The 25,082-nt window shown below is 32.4% G+C and overlaps 1 protein-coding gene across 2 annotated transcripts in view; it reads right to left on the bottom strand.

The window, feature by feature from the left end:
* The window catches only part of LOC116765342 (nephrin), a 205,221-nt gene that overhangs the window by 89,985 nt on the left and 90,154 nt on the right, over positions 1-25,082 (bottom strand). For both annotated transcript variants that reach the window (XM_032654796.2, XM_032654797.2), the window contains exon 4: positions 1,173-1,381. In XM_032654796.2, coding sequence (XP_032510687.2) covers positions 1,173-1,381 — 209 coding nt within the window. The remainder of the gene's footprint in view (positions 1-1,172; positions 1,382-25,082) is intronic.

A 25,082-nucleotide genomic window follows, 5' to 3' on the forward strand; every position in this document is an offset into this window, starting at 1 on the left:
GACTGTTAATATAGTAATACGTTGCCAGTCAGCTTAAGTGATTAGTTTCTGACGCAGGTTCTCTCATATTTCCCTTCTAAAATATGATTCACAAATGTTCTGTTCCTTTTAATCTGATTGTAGTGTTTTGAAACTTTAGTGTTTTGAAACTTTAACGTACGAAATCGATTTTTTAGCATTAGCTTAGCAACTAAATCGTTATATTTTATTTTATAAGCTTATACTTTAGACACTACATCGTTTATTTTTCCAACGGCTCTGTGGATATTGAGAGCGTCCGTGGTTAACGTACATAACCCAACAGTTAAGTCTCCATACATACACACATATATAGACGTGTTCAGATCGTGCCTTCGTTGCCTTTGTGATATTTGTTAACACGACAACTCGTTAGCGTCAACTTGTATTCAAATCATTGTCGCAGTGATCGATCGTCTCAAGTTAGACGGAATGTTCAATCAATGTCTGTTTCATTTCCAACTCACAAGGTTACTTATTAAATTAATTATGGCATATAAGTTTTGAGACTGATTTAATTAAAACACCGTCTTATCAAAATCATGTGTTTGAACATTTTGAATATTCGCAAACTTTGTTTATTAACTTTTAACTTAATTGTAAATTTTATTAGTTCGTTGTTTTTCACAATTGTCGAATTCTCAAATACTTGAATCGATGACTCAAGGCATTCTTATCATAAAAGATGATAAAGTTACCAAAGGAAATTGTTCGTTTTCAATGCAAGGTTCAAAGAGTATCCATTGACCTTATATAGAAATGCCATGTAAATGCTAATAGCTATTGCTCTCACCTGAAGTGCTAAATGTCAGACCGATGCAATAAAAATGTGCCATGTATGGAAATGTACCGACTTTATCTTGAATATAATACAGTTGGCCGGTTCTAAGTTCTATGTTTTGTACCTCAAATTAATTTCAGGTAAAAATGGATTTGAAATTTCTAATACTTGCTCTTAAAGTTCTTAGAAATAAAGTATACAGTAAAAGGTATTTTTAACCAAGTTTTAAAGTGATGGTGAAAATTTTATTATTTAATATTAACAATCTTAATAAGTATCGCCGTAGATAAAGACTTGTAAAAGTTTGGAAGAATAAGGAATGTGATGTAGCGAGGATAGGACACGTAGGATACTATATCAAAGAGATACTCACCGACAACAGTAAGGTTGTATCTAAAGCTAGTAGTTTGGGTATTTCTGAAGTCGACGCGACACCTGTAGACACCTTCGTCACGTCTCTTGACGTCCCTCACCACCAGGGAGGCTGGCGGAGGAGACGTCGAGAAGTGAGCTCGAGGACCGAAAACCTCCGGCGCGGACCAGTGACGTGCCTCCGAGAGATGCTTCCCGCGGACGTCGAAGCTGAAACAATAAGTTATTTATTGAATTGTCCGTTTTATATTAGTACGAAAAAATTGAACCATTTAAATACAGACATCAGCTGTAGATATTCAAATATGTCCGTAATATTTCTAAGCGACAGCTGACAGTTGAAAATCGACAATAAAGAGAGCTAGAGCAGAGCGTACGTCACGGTATGAAAGACCGTTTGGAACTTCGCTATTGCATATCGATATTTGCATGCCAAAGCAATACTGGAAATTTGTGGGAAACGAACTAGAAAGTAAATATTCTGTATATCTCTCTATTAGTAGGTGAAAATAGCGAATGTTTTAAAAGGAATGTAAGCGCACAAACAACATACATAAATAATAATCGTTATTTGGATTTAGCGGAATGGGCCTCTGAGTGAAACGCTGATGGATTTACAAGATAAAAACTTTTAAAATCTGAAAGAAAAGGTCTAAACTTTTAATAAGTTTCAAGGTGAAATTGCGCATCGGCAAAAGTAAATCCACTTAACCAATAGGAAATGTTAAATAAACAGACAAAATTTTTATAAAAATATTTTAAGAAAAAATAAATCTTGCTTTTAACATCCAGAAAGTTAATTCTGATCGCTCTCAACTTTTTAACAGATTATAATTAGTGTTATAAAATCGGTGTTAGTACTTTTTTATCCATCATTAGGAAAGTATCTGACGTAGAAAATAAATTAAAGAAATTTTCAGTTATTCATGAGAAAAATTTATCTTATTTAACAAATTGCTGTTAAATTTGGCAGTTTTTTATATTGTAACAAACCATTATGGAAATTAAAAATATTATATAGTTTTTTTTACCACAGTAAAGATAACGCCTAAGATATCACGATGTTAGAATCGTCTTTAATGTAATGGAACCATTTAGGAACTGATTAGTCACTATCTGCTGTCCTGTCTGAACACAAATTAAGGATATTTAAAAATCAAACAGCATTTTTTATTCGATATCGTTTTATATCGTTTAACATTACTTTCAGTAAAAAATGACAACAGCTAGGAACTTAAAATAAGTGAAATATTACCAGAGAACCATAAAGAGTTAAAAAAATGATCCACAAGTTTTCATTATATTTTCTATGGGATTCCGTTCATCTCGTATTCCTGGCGTCGCCGCACTTTAGTTGCGGGGCGAAAAGCTTTGCCCTTTGACAATTTGTAAACCCAAAATTTGATTGTTTGAAACGAAGCATTTTCTTCTAATCTATGTATCAACAAGACGACCCTTAAAATAATTTAGAGTTTCTAAAACAAATACATAGAAAATAGATTTCTGAAATTCTAATTTGCGTAAATTGATACAATTGAAAATTTAATAATATTACTAAATAAGCTGTCCGCGCTTTAACATTAGGAAATAATTTATTACGAAGCACATGTTTTAGACAAATATGGTACACTTTGAAATTATCTTTACCAAATAAACAGTCTTCATCCCTTTTTAGTTTATACTTAAAACATCTAGAGAATTACAATTGATTACGTTAATGCTGGGTGAATATGTAATACTATTAAAAATAAAAGTAATATTGATTCAGAACAGAGAGGAACTTAACGCCAGTGTGATATAAACTTGGAACAGTCCGAGCTATAAATCTGTACGTGGACCTGTTTGTCTTCTTTTTGTACACGTAACGGCTGCGAGGCTCTGACCAATAAAGCGTGTAGACAGGTAAGTCAGGGATCCGAACAATATCTTTTTCACGGCGATTCTCTCATTTTTAAAAACATATTCGCAATTTTACTCTATTGATTCAAAATTGTTATATAGAAATAAAAAAAACACTATGAGATCCTTTTGGACGTTTATTATAATACGAATAAAATGAGTATGAATGGTTGGTGATAAACTTATATTGAGAGACTTCAATAAGAAATATGTTTCAAAATACACAGCAGAAGTGAAAGATATTTTCAAGATGAACTTGCATCTCCATTATTGAGCGGTCGGGTTCCGTATCTCATTTTTATATTTCTCTATCAAATATGTAAGGTATAGTTAGGGCGAGGTGTTACGGAATTGCAAATTTAAACATGACACCTCTTGCTGGTTCCCGAGGGTCTATTTGACCTGGTGAGTCTCGTTCCTATTGTGTCTTACGTATTGTATTCTCTCAAATTATTTATACGGAACAAACGTCATGAATCAACTATGTATTTGGATAAAAATCCATTTTGAGAATCGAAGACTACAAAAATATTGATCAATTTAATATTGTTTCTCTTGTAAAATTGAGAGTACCTTTTTATGTAGTAAATCCGGAAACTGCCCGCTGGCTGTTATTTTATCGTAATAATACAAACATCGTTTCGGTTTAGTGATGGAATGAGTTACTAATATATAAATATTATATGATCACATATTAATAGTTACATTTATAAATATTTATGATATTTAAAAAAGCAACGGTTTCAGATTACATGTATGTTTATGTAAAACATATTCAAACAAGAAGACATTCTGAAAATATTAATAGAAATCTTGTTGTATGAATAAAGTGCAAATTCGATGCGTTATGCCGTAAATACGGTCTTCATTTAAACAACAAACGAGTCAGAAGTGTCGCGAGCAATAACAATCGCATGTTATATTTGTCGAATACAATATTCTCATCTCAAATATTATAATATTTGACGGGGCTTTTTCCTTTGATTCATTATTCTAACTGGGAGCGACAGCTGGATTCTGATAATTGACAATTCTATGTTACCCTAGTAGAACTGAATAAACTCACATTTCATATCACAGATTCTTTTGTGATATTAAATGTAAGAGCCTTTTAAAACCTTTTATTTTGTTGTTCCTGTGGCTTTTACAATGTGTTATCTGTTGTGTTTTACGGATACTGAGCACGGCTATCAAAAATCTGAACTGTCATACAAACTAGCAAAACAGTTATTCAAATGTTGCCTTTCAATATCACTTTACGTATACATCTTAAATTTTACAACTTTTATTTGGTTTACATCATAGTTTCATGTATTTCTAAATTTTAACAATTCTTAACTGTAATTTTTAACAACAATATTATGGTCTCAACGCGCAACTCGCTGTTGGACCCGCGACTCGAGCTCTCGACCTATTTCGGAGTGTGCTCGTATAATTCTCAATTCACCGAATTAGTATTATTATAGCATTTACTAAAGAATATTATAATTGAAGGAAACTGTAAGCATCCGAAATTATTATTTATGATATAATATGTTTAACTAGTTCCTATAAACATATCCATGACCCCGTACATACGTATAGATTTGTACAAAATATTGATATATTGTTGTTGTTACGTCAGTTTGGTTATTATTGTCTGTCTTAAATGTAATTAACAAGACATGATGTGTTTACATATTATAATAGTTAATATTCAACGTACGTGGCGTTATCAAAGTAAACCAGTTAGTTTGTTTTGAATCTAGTTACAACCTTTGTTAAGATATACAGGAATTCACTACGTGTCGATAACGAACGAACATGCGCATATTATAAATAGGTATAAATCTAATGTCTTTTTTTTTCAATCATCTATTCATGCTGAATTATTTTTACGGCAATAAGGTGGCAAATGAGCAAACCGCCCATATAGTAAATGGTTACCGTGCGTCACCCATGGACATCCGCATTATGAGATTTTTGCAGGAGAAATCTCAGGAGGGAAATCGTGGCATATTCTGTAGAAACATGGCAAAAAAGATGATGAGAAAGATGTGGATGACATCGAACCCTGCCGTAATGCGTGCGATGGTTGAAGTGTGAGATGTGAAAGCATTTTCAGTTAAACTAACACCAACCACATTGCTATGGCCTTAGAGTAGTTATAATATGTAGAATTTAAATATACTCGTTAGGTAAATTTGCAGTTTAAAAGTCCATTAGGAAAACAAGTTTCAGTAAAATAATAAAAAGTCAAAGATTAACAGACTAGACGTTGATGGATAGTTCTCCGTTGTTTCGGCACCAAAAAAACCCTTGAAAAATGACTGGGCCATATTACTAACACGTAAGTGAAAACAATTCGGCAAACGTTCGTCACGTGCAGGTGTTTTATCACGTCGGCCGCAAACATTACGCATTATTATTTATTATATTTTTTAAAACAGAAGCTGAAGTATAAAAATTATCAAGAAGGCTTTTGTTTAAAAATCAAATCGACATTACCTTAGAAGAGCGCCTATTAATTAATCACATTGTGACAACATAAATAATTTAATAAGAACTAAAGAAACATTGAATTTGAAGCTGTCTTGATATTTGACACTATGGAAAAAGAAATGACTTTGTGTAGGATGTACATTTTAAGTTTTTCCCTAAGTTTCTTTTCATTTTTTAAATATAATTGTATCATTTGTTTAACAAAAGAACTAAGCCCAAATGGAAGCAGTAAACATGTCTCGAAGTCACTAGAACATGGAGTATTCGATTTGAAACCCTATTGCATTACAAGTAAGTCTGCAATAGATAAAATTCAAGTTTGTCCATTTCACAGTAATGGTCTGGTATTCTAATGAGAGGATTTCGGCTGGGTTAGCCGATGTTACTTCATTCTTGTTTAGTAGACATTTGGGTATTATCTTAGTGGAAATGTTAACAGCAAAGTGTACAATTAATGCTAACGTGTACCGGCTCAAATGTTCATTTCTGAGTTTTAAACTAAAAATTGATTAAACAAATCGACTTCCAGACTAGGTCGAGAAAACTGAAAGGTTTCTAAGATATGTTGTTTTATATAAAGTATTTTAGAATTTGGTGATTGAAATAAATAAACAATGATAAAATCAGTTCACTATATGTATTTTAATTAAAAGACGAATGCTTTTTATTAATTTTAATCTTTCAATTACATAAAGAATGGAAGAAAAATCATTAAAATACATATAACAAATAAACAGTGAATTCGAAATATTACTGGCGAGGAGGAACCAGGAAGAGAAAACCTACTCACAATGTTTGTATATAAACATTTACATTAAACATTGATATAGGAAGCTAAAAGATCTTTATGAGAGATACGATTTTTTTTAATTTTATCGGGGAATAAAAATATATACATATACATATACTAACGTGCCGGAAACTCGAGCTAATTAACAAATTTGTTTCGCGCTCAATTATAGAAGTGTTAATATCAATTGAAGTTACTTGTTACGTGGATTGTATATTATATGTTACTGTTGGTGAATGAACATTCGTCCAGACGTTTACTCGTTGAAGAATTAAATTTAAATTTTATTGTGTAGTTCATTAGCAGCGATCGTACCTTTTAAATTGAGCAATGCTTAACGCAGTCTGAACCTTGGATCGTTGATGAAATTTATAGTAGCGAAAAATGCAGATTTTACGATTTTTTATTTTGAAACAGAATAAACTGTTAGAAGCCTTGTCAGCTATACAATTTTAGATAAATAAAGTAAGACTGCTACTAGTGAAGGCGGTTGAGATTCCAGGAAAACGAGATCTGTAAATATATTTCCAATGAACTAACAAAATACCTAAATCTACGAGATGTCCCGACTCTACATAGGAACACAACGTAACGTACGTAAAATATGTTTTATGTATTGTATCTTTATTTTAATATTCTACATTTACAAAGCTAGCTGACACTAGCCCGGAGTCCTAGTTTATCCAGCACTACAGACTATCTTGTAAACATTAATCTAAACTCTGCAATTGACAGTTGTTTGTTCGAAAATAATTGTATTTAGATCATAATTTTCCTTAAGAACTTAATGATCCTTTAATGAATAGGAAACGTATGAAATGACTGTCATTAGTGGTCTCGTCCGTAATAGCGTAGTGACACAACGATTCATATTATCGCTGTTAATAATGTATGATACAACTATCAATCGCTCCCCTGACCGTTTCAACTAAACGATTCCTCATACATCGCATGAATTAGCTATGAATTATGTATAGTATAAATGGGAATCCGATGTTGGATATCACATATTTTAGTGTGTAAAAGCATATGCATTAATTATTGTTTATTGTTAAGATATCACAATATCCCGTGTCACAGTAGTTATTAGTTTTGTAAAAGACTTTTCATTTAACACATGTGTACGAGGCCTGCGCGTGTGATATCGTGTGTTTTGTAACTGTTTCTATTAACATATAAGTTTATTACTTTTAAGAATTGATAAACAAAAGCCCTTTTATTAAGATATAAATAAATTTTAAAACAGCTGGTCTCCGATTCCCAGGAGGAGGAAGGATACTTAAGTACAGCTTCAGTCGTCTTTCTGAACTATAACCCGTTTATATACAACATGTTACCTGTACACCATTGTATAATACTTATTGTCGGGGCTCATCACTTTTTTCTTTCTTAGAGATGTCAAGTGGTGTACTACATACATATGTACTTATGTAATTGTATAGATATATATAAGTTTTAAATAAAAGTAACCAAAATGTAGAAAAGTAAGTAGACCTCTAAAAGAATCTCGTTTAAGTGATCAATATCCTTGCCATTGAGTGAATTGAAATCGATACACAAATCTCTAGCTGCGAGTACATATGGAAGCTATGGAGCAAAAGCGGCTTTAGCAAATCCTGAGCTTAGAACACAAAAGTCCGCTTGGCTGATTCGCTCAAAACGATCGCTCGGCACTGTTGTATCGGATTCACACTATACTTTGCAGCAAGTAATGCTTGTCGATATTTCTATGTTTAAAAAGGCTAACTGTATCTTCTTTAGGAGGGCTGTTTAGACATTTTAATAGAAAATGTTACTTGACAGTGGCATAAGTGAAGAAAACTAAATAATCCTATATCTACAAGAGGTCGGAAAGCGACATATCACATAAGACCATGTTTTACTGTTCTATGGCGTAAATATAAATTAAAAAAAGTCCAAAATATACAGAAAAGAAAAGTATCGAAAGAAATACAATATTTAGTTTGTTGTTCCAGGTTAAACCTGATAACAAAAATATTTTCTTTGTTCGTTAGAATAGTGAATTCAATTTAAGATAAGTGGCTTTAGTAGATAAAAACAATTTCAGGCGCGTTCCATACCTGTGATTGTGTAAGTAAAAGATAGAAAAGAGAAGAATTATGAAATTTACTAAGAATATCCTATACTATAAAAAGTCGTGGTGGCCTGAAGGTTAAAAGGCCCGCCTCTCAAACGTGAGGGCGCGGGTTTGAAACCTGGGAAGCACCAATGTGATCTTTTCCGAGTCATATGTACTTTATAAAAGTATTTAGACACCACTGGCTGGAAATTGCTACAGCCCACCTTGGGGTCTAAATAGTCTCAAAAAAATGCTGGTGCGGAGGGCAAGCGGAAACCATTACAACTATCTCTCCCCATGAAAGTCATCATGTATCACGGATCACTGATGCGTGATGACCACGACGACTCTTCAAAGACTCTTGCGACGATGAAGAAGAAGAATGCTATACCTTATCTCTCCGAGTCATTGACTAAAATGCTCTTAATGCTACTCTAAGGAATTTTGCTATAAAATTTATTTAATGAAATCTGTTGAATTGAATTGAAAGTATTTTTTGCTATAGTTGTGATTTTGTCGTTTATTTAAGACAATATTATTATGTAAATAAAACGACTTTAAAAAAAACATAGGAACACGGGAATTAAAAAGCAAGATAATTTTACACATGATTACTATATCTTAACTCAAACTATTTAATATTAAATTTTAAATGTCTGCACAAAAGTCGACTAAAAACCAAAGGTAGATAAATGAACCCTATTATCATTTACTTTTCAATTATCTAATAAAAAACCTCACTAAATATATACAATTTTTTAATATATCATTACTTCTTGAAGTCGGTGCCTTCTACAGATTCAGTAACTAAACAAAAATCATGAGGTAAAAAACTTAAAAAAAAACAGACGAATTGAGAACCTCCTCCTTTTTGAAGTAGGCTAAAGAGTTGCATAAAATCATGAATTTTGGCATTCAGATTTGACAGGAATTAAAAGTTTAAGTGTTAGATTGATTTTTAGAGCAATTTCAAGTTTTGTAATAAAAAGAAACATATTTTTTACTCTATATGTAAAATAATTTTTGATACAATATAATTGCTGGTTTTGTGTGAGTTTTTTAAGCCTTACAAACTGTTCCTTTGTTTAAAAAGAGATTGTTCAACAATGTAGATGATAATAATCGAAATAAAAAATATTGAAAGAAGAATTCACCGACACGAGAAGTATTTGTACTTGCAACCTCCGGCATAGCAAGTTCCAGCAGATTTATGATGTTGTTTTATTTCATGGCCCATATCATTAAAATATATAGCTTATTCTGTTGAATAAAATTTTAATTCTAGAACATTTCAAGTATGAATCTTAACAAGATTGTCCTAAACTTCTCAAATTGAATTACCAAAAAAAAAAATAACTATTTCTAACACAAGAAAACATAAAATGTTGGTCTAGTCACTTCTTATTTGAAAGATACGAGATAGCTTCCGAGTAACTCTGTGCAGGATATTACTTTTTGATATAACAAATCAAGAACCTTATTTTCGTTACCTCCGCGCTTTGTCATAACTTTGGAACCAGATATTCGTTACGTAACAATTTGTTCTCAATTTCGTATAATAACTTATACAGATAATGTTTACAAAAATATTGTTACAAAATCGGTAAAAGTGCTATGACTGTTCCCCTCATAATTACAAGACAGATCATGACTTCTTGTGAGCCGTTCCGGAAATAAAAGGACTCCGTGACGTCACCCAGTTCCGCTTGCGATATATCATCATACATCACGGCCGTCACTTAGACGGAGTGGTTCACATTGTGGCCGAGAGCACTTCGTATTAGCCGACTAACATAATGCTTTATTGTAGTTAAGGTTTAAACTCGACGCCTTTTTATAAGGATTTGGATACACATTGTACTGTAGTACTACTATTTCTTCAAAGTCATCTTAACTTCTCCCTGGAATAGTTGAATGTGTTTCCATTATTTACACAAATGAACCAAACATATTGTGATTAAAATCAGCACATTCTGAGGGATTATCCCTTTGTCAGGGGAGAGGCAATCAACAACCCTTTTAGATGACAGAAATTATCTTCTTATTGATTTTCCCACATGAAGAAGCACTCAATGAATGAACGCTCATAAATTTTACAAATGTCAACTTAGACTTTGATGTGATTAAATTTGATTATAATTATAATTTATGTCATTAATGTAATATTTATATCCGCGGGAAACCTGTCACATTTAAATATTAACCGAAAACACAATAACCATGTAAACTGAAGATAATATTATATACGGAGAATGTTCTATGGACAAAATATATAAAGATTGTGCAGTGACAGTAAACTATATAACCGCATTTCATTAAAAAACAAATAATAAATTAATTGTAACGACGTCGGTGTACCGCAAGCTGGTTCCGCTTTAACATAACGCATTGTTACAATACGTTTAAAGACACGTTAAACTCTGCGTGTAATTAAAGATTTCCATGACACAAACAAACTGGATACATTCATCCTCAGGCGAAGCTGACTTATATCTACTGCAATCAGGGTCTGAGCAGTTCAATAGTTATATTACACACGTAATATGACTATTGAACTGAATATTAAAACTTTCAACAGGTTATTTTGTGGTAAATAAAATAAATGAAATGGTAATAAACGAACAGACCACTCATGTATTTGACGTTCGACCGAAAAGAACTTTAAATATTTTAATATTAATAAGATTCGATTATCTTATATCAGAGGAAACGATCCTTCCATCCTCAATTAGATCCTAATGGGTAGGCTGCGCCTTGATTGGTCCGCCCGGCGAAACTTCCTGGAAATATTTTTTGTTGTCGTAGGAATGAAATCTAGTGGGACTCTCCTTTGAAGATCTCATCAATACTATAAGGATCACGGTAAATTACTTTTTTCAATTAATTTGTTGGAAGATGTAAGATATTACGGTATTATATTTATAACTAAATACGACTTATAAAACAGAGGAAAAATTCACAATATATCAATTTATTAGGATGTAGTATTATGAATTTGTGAAGTTAAACACTATAATAGAATTTCGCTATCGTTAGTTACCGATGTATGCTATTGTAATAAAAAGGATATCAAAAAATGGTATATATTTATAAACTAAATTCTACAATACAAAAGACTACAAAATAATTATTATGAATAATTTATTTATTTTAACTGTAGACAAAATCTTATATAACATTTGTATTAATTGTTCACATACTAATATAAGTAAATCACAAATAATCACTTCGGTTTTTGGTACACACAGATTAGTTGATACAGTAAGAAGACTCACTTCTTTACTGAACCGTACAGAAGTCAAAAATCCAATCCCCGATAGTGAAAAATTAAATAAAGTCATCATCAGACTATCGGTGCCCACTGCTAAGCAAAGGCCTCTTCTCTCATGGAGAAGGTTAGAGCATTAATCACCTTTCTAGCTCAAGACGGGTTGGCGATTTCAAACATATAATTTGAAATTATAAGGCCAGGTTTCCTCGCTATGTTTTCCCTCACCGTCTGTCAGTGGTGTCTAAATACTCTTAGAAAGTACATATGACTCGGAAAAATCTTATTGGTACTTGCCAGGTTTCGAACCCGCGCCCTCATGCATGAGAGGCGGTCGTTTAACCTCCAGGCCACCACGACTTAACTTCAAATAAAGAACGAAGTCTCAACTCCAACACGTAACCCTCATTCGCTAATCATCGTCTAATTGATGTTTATAAAGCACTTCGCGTCTAATATTGTTTAACCTCTCTATCCTGTTATTTATTTGTCGTAGGAATTTCATTGTAGTCGTTCGTTAAGCCAATTTACTTTGTTTAATTATTCAAAGCACGACTGTGTCGTGAATTATAATTAAATTGTGATTATTATTATTATGTTCAAAATCCAGGGTTATTCTGGTAGCGGAACCCAGTTTGATGTATTTAATGTATTAAATGAACTAATTCTCAATTTGTGTTTATATCCACATCAAGTAGGTTAAATGTAATGTCATATTTAAAAGGTATACAGACCGTCCATTGGATGGTAGGTGGTATGTGGAGGGGGGGGGTATCCTCCATAGTCACGTTTCGTGGTCATGGCATGCTACGAACACAAATGAGCTAAATATAAACCAGGAAAAACTCTAGCCAATAGCCAGTAACATATTCCCCTTTTGGGTTTCTGATTCCGTTTAGCACGTTCCCTCTTTTTTAATAAAAATAATTCGTGTACACATATTTTGTTGTTCATTTGTAAAGGTGAGGTTCACAGATTTTTCGTTTAAATGAGCCTAACCTTGTTGTTTGCCATTTTATTTTGTAATGTAAAATCTTTATTTGTAGAGGTTTAAAATTGTAACAAGTAAAATGATTTTCCGTAGATTTATGATTTTGGTTTGGAAAGGATTTTACTCAGGTGTAAATCGGTTTTATTAAACGTAACGTAAAAAATAAACAACCCTTTATGCTTTTTCTGGTTTTATTATTTTCTAGACTGCCAAGTTGTAGTTATTTCGTTGTAAATCGAGATACTGTAAATATGCTATGGCAGCCGACCGCTAACCCTATCTTCGTTATTGGCATATAAAGGCAAGATTTTATTAGTTTTAGTCGAAGAGAAGGGCTCTTCTCTACATTAAAGAAAATATGGAAAGAATTTGTAACATCATTTATATATTTAACTTATTTTATTTTGCTAACACATCTTTGTTGATATTTGAAGAGACGTTGACTACGAATATAAAGTAAAAATATATCTTTCAGAAACTAAAAAGAGTCAGAAAAATCGTAACTATAACTCCAATGACTTAAAAAAAAGCATGTACCATCGAGTAGTGAGTCATAAACTTTTGAAAAAAATCTTCAATTTTTAGTTTTTTATTGAAATATTTACTAAATTGTAGTAAGAATTAAGATCTAACATAACTTTTAAAGTACAGAGATTGGTAAAGAGTTATTTGAAATAAGACCAGAATGATTTCAATTTTGATGGAGAAGACTTGCAATTGTTTCAGAGATATTATCACAGATGTAAGGATGACTATAGGCTTAATGATTCTATTGTACGTTTCAAAACTATCTTCCTAATTTGTTTTTGTTTAGTTGTTTGTGAACAGTTATCGTTTAATAATTTCATTCCTTTTTGGTCACTTCGCATAAATTTATAACTATCGTAATATGTTTGTTTACACAAACGCTTCCAGCTATTTTATCCATTACCTACTGAACTTACACAGACCTGTTCTCGCCTTTGTCATGACGAAGTCATAAAGATGATGACCTTAATTTCTCAAATTTTATATTTTTGTAGATTAACTTAATTCAATTATTTATTTTTTTAAAAGAAACGTTATCTATATCCTATTAAATTTATATGTAGACACATCTAGCTTGGTCCACTGGCATCCAGCATCGGATGTTTTGTAAATGAAGACACACATCAATCAGGTGTCCCGAAATAGCAATCATATACCATAAAGTGGTTGATATGTTTGTTTGTTTTAAAATATTAAAAAATACTTTGTGGATTACCATTAGATGAAGTGGATAAATTCCGTAAGTGGACGGATGGATGGAGGACAAAATCAAGTAAATGTCACTATCTGTGTCTCGGTAGGCTGAATACAAGATATACCTTATACGATCCGGGATGATCGTTAGGCATTCAATGCATTGCTACGGTTACGGAAAATGCACCATTTACATTTCTCGGTCATAAGATTGATAATATAGGTCTTACTCCATCTTAAGAAGGAATAGTAGATAGCTTTTTGAGCGATCTTAACAAGGTAACTAGCCAACAGATCAGTAACTTCAAAAAAGCTGAAACGGGTGGTTAGACATAGAAGATTTTTGCATCCCATTAGCACTAAAATGGCACACCTTCATTCATGATTAGTCGCCAGCATTGCTAAAATTTTATCTCAATGCGTCCAAATGACTCTCCCAGATGAGAGTAATTTAGTAAGATGGGGTAAAGGTACCGAAAAAACTTGCTATATCTGTGGGAAGGCAGTTGGAACTGCTAAGCATTTGCTGGTGGAATGTAAGATACTCCTGGATAGCGGTCAATACTCGCGTCGTCATGATAGGGTTCTGGAAATCATACGTGAAGCGGTTAATTTTTCGGTAGGCAGAGCGCAAAGGGAAATAACCACAAACGAGCGATCAGTAGGTTTTGTAAGAGAAGGCACTAGGGCTAGAATATCAAACAACAAGCCTTACTCTATCCTTAAAGCGGCTTTGGATTGCACTATAATGATGGATACGTATGAGAAAGAATACAAAACCGAGAGGATATATGTGCGTCGTCCTTCAGACCAGAAATATTTATGTATTCGCGAATTTTAAATCGCGTTGTGATAATAGAGCTTACGTTTCCTTAGGAAACCAACCTCCCTAAAGACCATACCATCAAGGTCAATAAATATTTCGAGCTCACTAACGAACTCACTAGCAACAGGTTCGTCGTGGATTTGTACGCGGTAGAAGTGGGAGCGAAAGGTATAACGACTAAATCTCTATATAATTTACTAAAAGACTTGGGTCTGTTCAGAACTAATATCAATTCATTCTTGGAACGTACTTCGAAGGCAGCCCTAGAAGGATCTTTTCAAATTTGGTTAGGCAGAGAGAGGAGCTTGGACGGTGGAGGTGAGCATCTAACGCGCGTTTGCAACGCGATGGACCTGGCACCCAAACGGTGAATGCATTGAAAGCTGAGAGGTTTCGTCTCATAATCGTATTAATAATACGTCGGGAATCGGTCAGCTGATTCTAAGTTTGATCTGCTCATTGATTTAAAGTCTCAGCTTTTTGACACTATATATATTTTTGGATTATTTAAAACATGCAAAATTCTAAATAAGGCTTGAAATTCTTCTTCTGCCGATTTAACAACTCACATAAAATATGATAATTAGTATAATAAATAGAAATAACATCACAAGACTTTATACTTTCTAGGGACGACACCCTAAGTATGCCTCCGTTGATGTAACATAAGGAGTTAAGTAGCTACGATATGACTTTTATACCAAGTTAATTCAATTTATTTATCCTATTTGCTTCAGAATAACAACTTTGGTCTTCCTTGACAATCGAAATTATTATTAAATATTTATGATCAAAGTTAAATAATTTTGTAAGCGATTAATTGATTTGATCAGATATTATAACTTATAATTATAATTTATACATTTAACATAATAAAATCTTTTATCGTCTCCCATATTTTCAATTGTAGAATAGTTTTAAATAAAATTTAAAATTTTTATTTCACCGTACATACTACTTTTATGATATTTACTTGCAAAACTTTACCAAAATAAATCCAAAAAGTTTCTAACTCGGAATAGTTTTATAAATAAAATACAGTCTGAAACAAGTTTCACTATACTGTTATATATTATGGTAACTGAATTTATCAACCCAAAAATTGACGACATTACACGAACTAAGCAATTCAGTTGCGAAATGTATGTTTAAAGTTGTAGGTGTATTAAAAGCTCGGGGCTGTCAAACATACGATACTCAGAAAGTTCGGGTATTATGTGAGCAATTAGAATATTAAAGGCTGTTTGCTCCAGTTACCAACGAAATTTCATAACCTAATGGTGTCTGCGCTGCGACCAAGGATTCCAGAAACTGGAAGTGACATTAATTAATTTGTGTAATGGAACCCAACAGTTGAAATCGTTTCTGTTTGTGGCGAACCTGTTCCTGTCCGAGTGACTTTTATGTGACTGATAATTGCTAGAGTGACCGTTCTCAATTATTTAACCGGTCTCAGCTTCGTTAAATATCATAAAATTCGTAATTAATTTAATTAAAATAACGATAATGTGTGTCGTTAAAAGCGAACGATGAGCTTCGAACCTGTTTGTGAATATGAAGTCAATATCTGTTAAACTCATTAAAGTGGCTAATAAAGGTCCCTGAGATTCATTGAAAACGTGCTTCAGAATTAAATTAAAATTATAAAATTAGAGGGAACTTGTTGACAATAAATACCGTCAATAGCTTTATCAGCAACAATCTGGAAATCTTTATTAACTACAAAACGGAGAGTGATAGCATCTAGCACGGCATCTACTACGGCGCATAAATCACAAACTTTCCGCTGCTATCGGTCCAATAAACTGGCTTTACGACAACCGTTAATAGAGTCCCGCAACTCTTATAACTTGGACAAGGCATTTTCCATTTTGATTGCCTATTAAATCTATTGAAGGCATCCCTCGATATTTATTATTGTGCCAAAAACTGTGTTGTTATAATAATACGCTCGCTTCGAATTTCTTAATTATTGATTTTTGACACGTTATTAAGACAAGTCTTTTTGGAGCTCCGAGTCTTTATTTAAGTAGTCTCGTCTGAACATGTCGCGTTCATAATTAGCGACGGTACAAGTACAGGATAATTGAAGAGATACCTCAACAAATAAAGGATTAGCGTCTATCAGTATCAGATTATCTTTTAATTAACTTTACTTTGGGAATTTTCAAAACCTCCAGTTATATTTATTATACTTTATTATATTTTAATATTTCTGTACTATTAACATTAAAGATATTCCAGAAAGCATCTTTCATACTTTAGAAAATATATAAAACTTGAGTAAGCTAGCGAACTTTAAATTTGTTTCATCTACCGAATATTTACCGTTGTAAAGAACGGAAACGGATTTTTACTAGCTCTGTGTTGAAATTATAAAAACATCTAAATAAGAAACACAGAATTCCTGTATTTATTAAATGTACTCGATTGATTGGACCTATGTATAAGTAAGTAAAGACTATCTTGCAATCATCAAATTTATATTATATTTTTTAATTTTTTAATAAAATCTATCGAAGTAGCACCGGACAAATACGTCGAGAACAGAATCAATGAACTAAAATATGAATCAAAGTAAGGACATCAGTAAAATTTTAGTTCACGGAAGACTTTGAAGTTTATCGATAACGCGCCAGCAGTTTATGCATATGTAGTTCTACAATAAAATCAGCTGTCGGATTTCAAGAAACATAAAACTTAAGCAGCCTTCGCTGAACTGAAATATTTCTACAGCCGTCGAAGTATAAACTAAGTATTTAACACGCATTCGTTTTGAAAAGATATATATAAAGTAGGGTGGAGCGACGTCACACAATATGTCAGCGGTACTAATGTCAAAATAGCTTCGCATAACACGAGGACTATTTACAACTTCGACACTGACAAGTTTAATAGTTTGCACCATGGTGATGGGAACAGAGCGCGTGTTCTCTGCCTTGTTACAAATTGCTTTATTTGTCTCTCGACGTTAAAGTTGTGTTTTCATACAATTTACAAATATCATAACGGTCTGTGTTGTGTTCGTTAACATCATCTGCACATATTAATGATTTTTAAGTGGTGCTTTGCGGTTTCAACTTTGTTTTATTTTGAATGTTTCTAACAAGATAAACAATAATTTTATTTTTTCTACTCCTTTGGGTGTTCTTCTAGCTAAAAGTACATGAGTACTTAAGAAAATAAACATTTTATCGCGAGAATTTTACTCAACTGATCTGAAAAGTGGAATCTGGTGATTCACAAATGAAAGTTTGCAGCTGGCGACAGACGATACTGTTAGTTTAGTGCGTCAAACAAATATCTTCATAATAATTTTTGCATTTCGAAAAGTCTATTACCGAGTTGTTCACACATATATATATATATATATTTTATTAACTGAAGTCTTCCCATGTACGTTTTTTGTAAACATATGAATGTTTGTGCTTGTAGTATAGACTATACTTTTATAGCACTACATTGAAAAATAAAGCAGAGTATAATTTTGTTGCACTATTATGAAAAATCATAGTTTATTTGATATCTTTAACAGTGAGAACCACCTAACTAACTATAACGTTAAGACAAGACGTTGGAACCAGTTTACTTATAAGACCACTGCCGTAGAATATGGTGAGCTCGTGACAAGGCTATTATATCGATACTCTGAAAATATTCGCGTTCTTCGAGAGACCATTCAGAGACTGTGATATGTAGTTATTTGCAATAACAATAAATACGAGGCACTATCATGTTTACGACTTAGATAAGGTCGGAGAGGTTATGTCATCTTATTACCACGGCTTCTAGTTGTATGGAATATAACGCTAAATGATTAAATATTTACTATATTAATTTCATGGTGAGGACCATGAAATTCATGGGGGAATTGAGTTTTATTAAATTTAAATAGAAAATAAAAATATGCCCTGAAATAAATTCCTGAAAGATTTTTTCAATACAAGCCGCTATTTTCTAAACGAGCACACGGCCGAAGATAAGTTTAAGATTTTGTGTTTGAATTGAAGATAGAAAAATACTTTGCTTTAAATAAACAAAAACTACTTTTGACTCTATTGGTAGGTTTAATGAAGTTATGACATTCAAAACCACATTCATACGTACGATATGTCAACTGAGCATGAAATGAATCCCTCAAAATACACTAAAACGGAGCTGTGTTGTTGTTGCGTTTGAAATGTGTCAAAAATAACGTCGATGTGCGACGACGGCGGCTCACTCACTATAAAAATATTTTACGAACCAGTTCATACTATGAACGATGTTAGTTCGAAATGCGTGATTTAGAAGTCACTACTACGAACGTACTTCTGTTGAGTTTGAACTTTGCGGTATCTTGAACACCTTGTAAATTAAAGGTGATGGTTATTGTAGTTTACTTATATACTGTTGCTAAATTGGCAATTATAGTTTATTTGCTTACATAATATATTCTTTTTTAACTAAATATGTGTGCAATTGAAATGTTTCATGATTAAAAAGAGACAGACCTTTTCATTCCTTTATTATATTTAGACATATTTTAATGATATGTAAGAGAAAAAATGAGTTTGATAAAAAGAATCAGCTTTTATAAATATTATTATTAGAAAAATACAAAGACGGAAGATGCGAGTACATCAAAGTCGGAGGCATTGATTGAACGAGTTCCAGCCCATAAAAGGGTTCCGAGTATTATCTTCACACTCCGCCTGTTCCTCGTTCGCTACACATTGTTTTATTCTGATATAAGTTTTGAGTTTTCAACTTTTTCTATCAATGTTCATTCCGTCAATTCGTTATAACAGAATCACAATATGGAAACTAACCAAATACTACATTCGCTTCACATTTTAAAGTGAATGGTAAAATCGAATTTAAGGTTTGTTTTAATTAGTCGATAAAAAAATTGTTTATTTGCGAAAGTTTTATTTAAAATAATTTAATCGTATATTCTTTAAAGTGGCTTCTTAACAACTAGTTATGTGTTTGATATTAAGCCTCCGAATAATATATTCCAAATGAAAAATAAATGAAGAAGTGATTTCAAGAGCCCAAACACTATGTTAGATGAAAATTTTAAATTGCACACAATCATCGACTAAAAGATCAGGGCTGGTAGGTACAAATACTTTAATTTTAAAGTCGTCTTTTTATTTATGGACAATTTTTAGTATTTTTTGTTGTTTCACTATTACACATTTAAAGTGGAATTATTTTTAATAAGTAAATTATTTCATGCTAGTTTACAATATAACTCTTTATGAAAAACTTTGAAAAATAAAAGATATTTAAAAAAATAACTTGTAAATTGTAAATAATATAAAAATATAAGTTATAATAAATATTTAATTTGCATTATGTATTGTAGAAGTAATTTTTTTAGACTGTGTCTCATTCGTCTCTTCGTTTAATGTAGTTTTTCATTAAATGCATACAATACTATTTCACTGTTCGGCACGCCGCAACTAACTTGCGAATATTTGAGTTTAAATTAAATCACTGAAATATATAAATTCCTACTCTTATTTCCAAGGTGGTTTTAAAATTTGACAGACCATCCCTGTCCGACATAACTAATACATTCTTGTTTTAAAAACTCAAAGTGATCATAATGAGCGTAGTTTGCAACTTCCTAAAAAAATATAATGTGACAGACCAAGAAATTGGGCAGTCTCTGATAACTAAGAAATATAATCATTCTTCTTCATCCAGACTGTTTTCCGAATTGTTTAGGATCGGCCTTCCATGTCTTGCGTTGCCAAAAAGGGCGATTTATGGCGAGATCTTTTGTTTAGGTCTTTTTCTTTCAGGTCCTTTTGAGCCGTCGTCAAACTAGAGTTGGGGGGCATTCCACGTTTCCGCTTCATCGTTGGCAAGTTCAATTCTATTTTGACCATGTGGTCTTCCTGTCTTCTTCGAACATGGCCGTACCATAGTAAGCGTTTTTCTATAACTTTATCTACAATGGGAGCTACTTTGAAGCTATCTCTGACATGCTCCAGCATACGCCAGCATACCAACGCAGCATACGCATTTCTGAGGTATGAAGTTTGTTAAGGTGTTGTTTTGTGGTCACCCAACTTTCTGAGCCATAAAAGATTGCAGTCTAACCGCTTTTTTATATACTTTGCCTTTCACCCTCAGTGGAATTTTATTGTCAAAAATAATACCTGTTAGTTGTCTCCATTTAAGCCATCCTGTGGTGGTTCTATGTTCCACGTCTTTGTCGATTGTTCCATCGTGACTTATAATAGAAACTAGATATTTAAAAGTATCAATCTGAGGAAGCGGGGTGTTCTCTATGTACATTTTGATGTATTCTATGTCTGTGACACAATCACACAATCAAAAACACAGGACATATGTTCCGTCTTTTTCCTACTTATCTTCAGGCCGTTACCTTCCAAAGCTTATATTGAATGATATCATTGAATGAAATCATTTTATAGGTCGCCTTCATTTCAGAAATTAGTACAACATGGTCCGCGTAAACAGTGTAAGAAATAAAATGATTGTTTTTTTATTTAGACACTATTATAAGACAAGGATATTATTACTATTACTATATGATGTTTTAGGAAAATGTTTGTCTGGAGTTGAAATATAATGTATGATATTACAAATTAACATAACGTCGTCGTATTAAATGTATTTAAACATTTACCTTCACCATTAGAGCAATACAATTATGCAAGCGTTAGAAAGGTAAGTCTATTATGTTTCGTGAATAGGCTTTTAGTAATTACGAGACGTTCTTACACTAGAGCACAATAGCTTATTTCTACAATGAAATCGTAGTGCGAAGCGACATCAGAAAATAACATAATATTCGTACGGTCCATTCTAATTGTAAACTTCAATAAGCTAAGAACGAAACTCGTTATGCGTAATTCGATCCGAATTAGAATTTCAAATGAAATGGGGAAGTTTAAAATCAAAAAGCGGATTTGAACTTGTAACACTACGAAATGCATAATTAAGATCATTCTTGGCGTATTCCAGATATGAATAATGAAATGGCAAGATTCTTCCAACTTGAAGAACTTGGCTTTATTGGGGTTAATAAAAGTTTAGGGTCGTAACTGAAACTACGCGAATGACTTATCAAAGTATCTCGTTCAAGTCTCATTTTCATAACTGTCACTGTTTAGTATATTGGTAATATGAGATTATTCCATTTAAAAACTATTTTCAGAACAAAGCGCTACCAACAAGCAGATAACAGGACAGTAAAAAAGTTTTAGGCTCTGTAAGTGGCTTAGGATACCTACATATGTGTGTACATATGTATACCCTGATTAGAAACTTAAAATAAGGACAAAATTGCACAAAAATAAACATTTATTTGGCAATTCATGATAACAGAGCAGGAAAAGCACTAATAATGCTATAACATCGACAAGGTTAATATTTTATTTTCTTCTAATTTTATCTCATACGAGAGTTAGTGTGTGTGTGTGTATAAATACACAAATGTACTATCATATGCTTGTTTGACAAATTCTACATTTAAAGCAGACCTAACCACTCAATGAATTAATTCAGATCTTGAAGCTTGAAAATTATCCGAAACTTTCAATTAATATGAGAAGATTTGAGTGGCCAACTTGGAAGGGCTGAAAACTTTTGAAGGATTAAAATTATATAAATTTTTTAATGGTAAAATATTCTGATAAAGACGAAGTTTAAGTGGCGTTATATAAACATTCATGAATTATCTCTCCAACAAGTAACAAAATTCTACGAGAGCTAAAACTAGTTTTAATTTCACCTTTTTCTTTTCCAACATGAGAAATTAGTTGAAATTAAATATTTTTTTAATGTTAAGTAAAAATGTCACAAAAAGTGATAAGGCAACAAAAGCCAAACAAAAACCGATGTAAGAGACAAGTAATCGTATATTTTTGTGCATTGTATCCATGACTGCCTTTGTCTCGGGAGTAAGATCGTTAATCATTGTGACGCAGTAGTGGACAGCGATAAGCGAAAGTGACGACGGGAGGGAGTGTGACACGATTTTTATGGTACCGACGATAAGGCAGAGTGCAAACATTAGTCAAGTCTACAAACCACGGGGGGAGGGGGGTAAATTGACTACCTATGAGAACGGAGCCGTTTAGTGAAATGATGGTCCATACAATTACAATAAAATAATTCTCGAATTGTTCCTAAGAAATAAAAACATTTCTTTTTAATTAATTGCAAATTGTACGAAGTGAATAGGGAGTCTAAATAGAAAATGTTAAAATCTTCTGGTTGTACATATACAGTATACACAATTTGTGGGGATATCAAATAAGTAGAAATCGAAGACATTTTTATAATAATTTTACAAATATAGAGTAATTGTACGTAATGTGATAACATATATTTTAAATAACGTGCACGTGGATTCATTATTGAAGAAAATAATATATGTATTTAGAACATTCTGATGATCCATATCATGTTTAATTCGCTACATCAATCCAAATCAACTGATTATCTTCGGATGAATCATAAACAAAGACGTCTGCAGCGGGGACTTCATTATTATTTCATTAGAGTCTAGATGATTGTATTAGTGCCGCCGAGACATTTTGCGGGCTAGGGATCGTGATGCCGCGAATCTACAACGAGGTACACTCGAGACGAAACAGTCGAGTTACTTTATTGATTAATATTGTTTCATATTTACAGCCCTCACTTTCAGACACCATGTAGTAACGAACTGGAACGCAACAGGAGCTACTTGTGTTACAATTAAAAACGGTTACTGAAACTGACACTTTATACCGGACGTTTCGGTTTGTTTTTACATTTTCTATCAATAGCAATTTTCAGCGGAGCAATGAAATAATTTTGTAATTTCTGTACAAAAGTGTTATCCGTCTGTAACAGATTGCATAAATTTATCTATTAGTAAAAGGTTATTATGTAGTTGGTATATAACAAGTCGAATTTTATCCTTATACCCACGTTCGACCTTACGTAACTTTCCCGCAAAGAAATGAAAAAGACTTTACACAAAATGTAATAAGTATATTTTGTAAAAGCATCCCGTCATTTCTCTCGTCTTATCTTCGAATGATATTGATTACAATTCGATTTGTTACTGCTCCATTGAATATCAGCTTTGAGATCCATTTGTATCCGTCGTGAGAGACATCAATCATAAAACAATATGGGTAACAACGGTTATTGCAGTCACTTCACAGAAGAAATTGACTCTTTAACTAATTGAAAAAATATTATTACCATGTTTCCAATAAAAAGCCTTTCGATTCCATTACCTTATTTCACTCAAGAGAAAATAGAAAGAATATTGATAAATTTTGAATTATCAAATATTTCAAAATTGTATTAGTTTTAGGCTACATAGCTTCAGTGGGCTCAGTATTTAAGTCTATACAAGTCGTTTGGGAATATATTTTGGGATTTTAATAGTATTTAAAAAATAAAAAACTTACCATGGACTGTAAATAATTTTATATCTGTTTCACATAACAGATGATATATCTCACTAATCCGCCTTATATTTCTTTGTCATAAGTTTTCTTTTGTGGCTCCGAAACTAAGCATAAATGCTATTATATAATATGTTTGTTGTCTAAAAATTATATATAATATTGCCAAGTTTCTTATAAAACCTTACTTAGTATAAGCCACAGCTATCATATCATTCTATTATTAAATGTACATAATAACTATTACATAATGCCGAATTATTTAACCATATTTGAGGCTCGGCCTTTGGGGTCGAACGAGTCGTGTGAGACCTCTGCTACACAATATAACATAAGACCAGAAGTAAATAAACCAAACTTAGTTTCCATTTTCTGGGACTACACATGTAAATGAGAGGTGAACTTGTAATACACGGATTTAGTATGAAATAACTCAGAATGAGGTGAAGGCAGGCCAGCTCTCGAGGCTGTTATAACTCAATGAGTCGTTCGCTATAATCCCAACACGACTACCATTTTAGTCCGACTCATGAATCCCTTCCCCGGTGACCAACAAATCCACTTAGACAACATAATTTCTTACATTTTTACTATGAATTCGTGATTTTTCATAACGAGAGGTGACGTTGATAAATGTAGATCAAAATCCGGCGAACATGAAACTAAACATTTAGATGCGAAAGAATATTTCTTTAATAGTCTTAAAAAATATTCTAATATTGTCCTAAAAACGGATACTGTATGTAAATAGCTTTAAAAAGCCAATGAAACAAATGCCCCTTTACTGTGTGGGATATTAAATAAGCAATCCTAAAAAATTGACACTTTGAAATTACACTTTTAATTGATTTTTTAATTTCCACTGACTTGTAACAGCAGAGATGCAAAAGCCGAGCAAAATAAAAGTTATTCTCATTTTAAAAT

This window comes from Danaus plexippus, chromosome 2 (genome assembly GCF_018135715.1).
Source record: "Danaus plexippus chromosome 2, MEX_DaPlex, whole genome shotgun sequence".
Lineage (NCBI taxonomy): Eukaryota > Metazoa > Arthropoda > Insecta > Lepidoptera > Nymphalidae > Danaus > Danaus plexippus.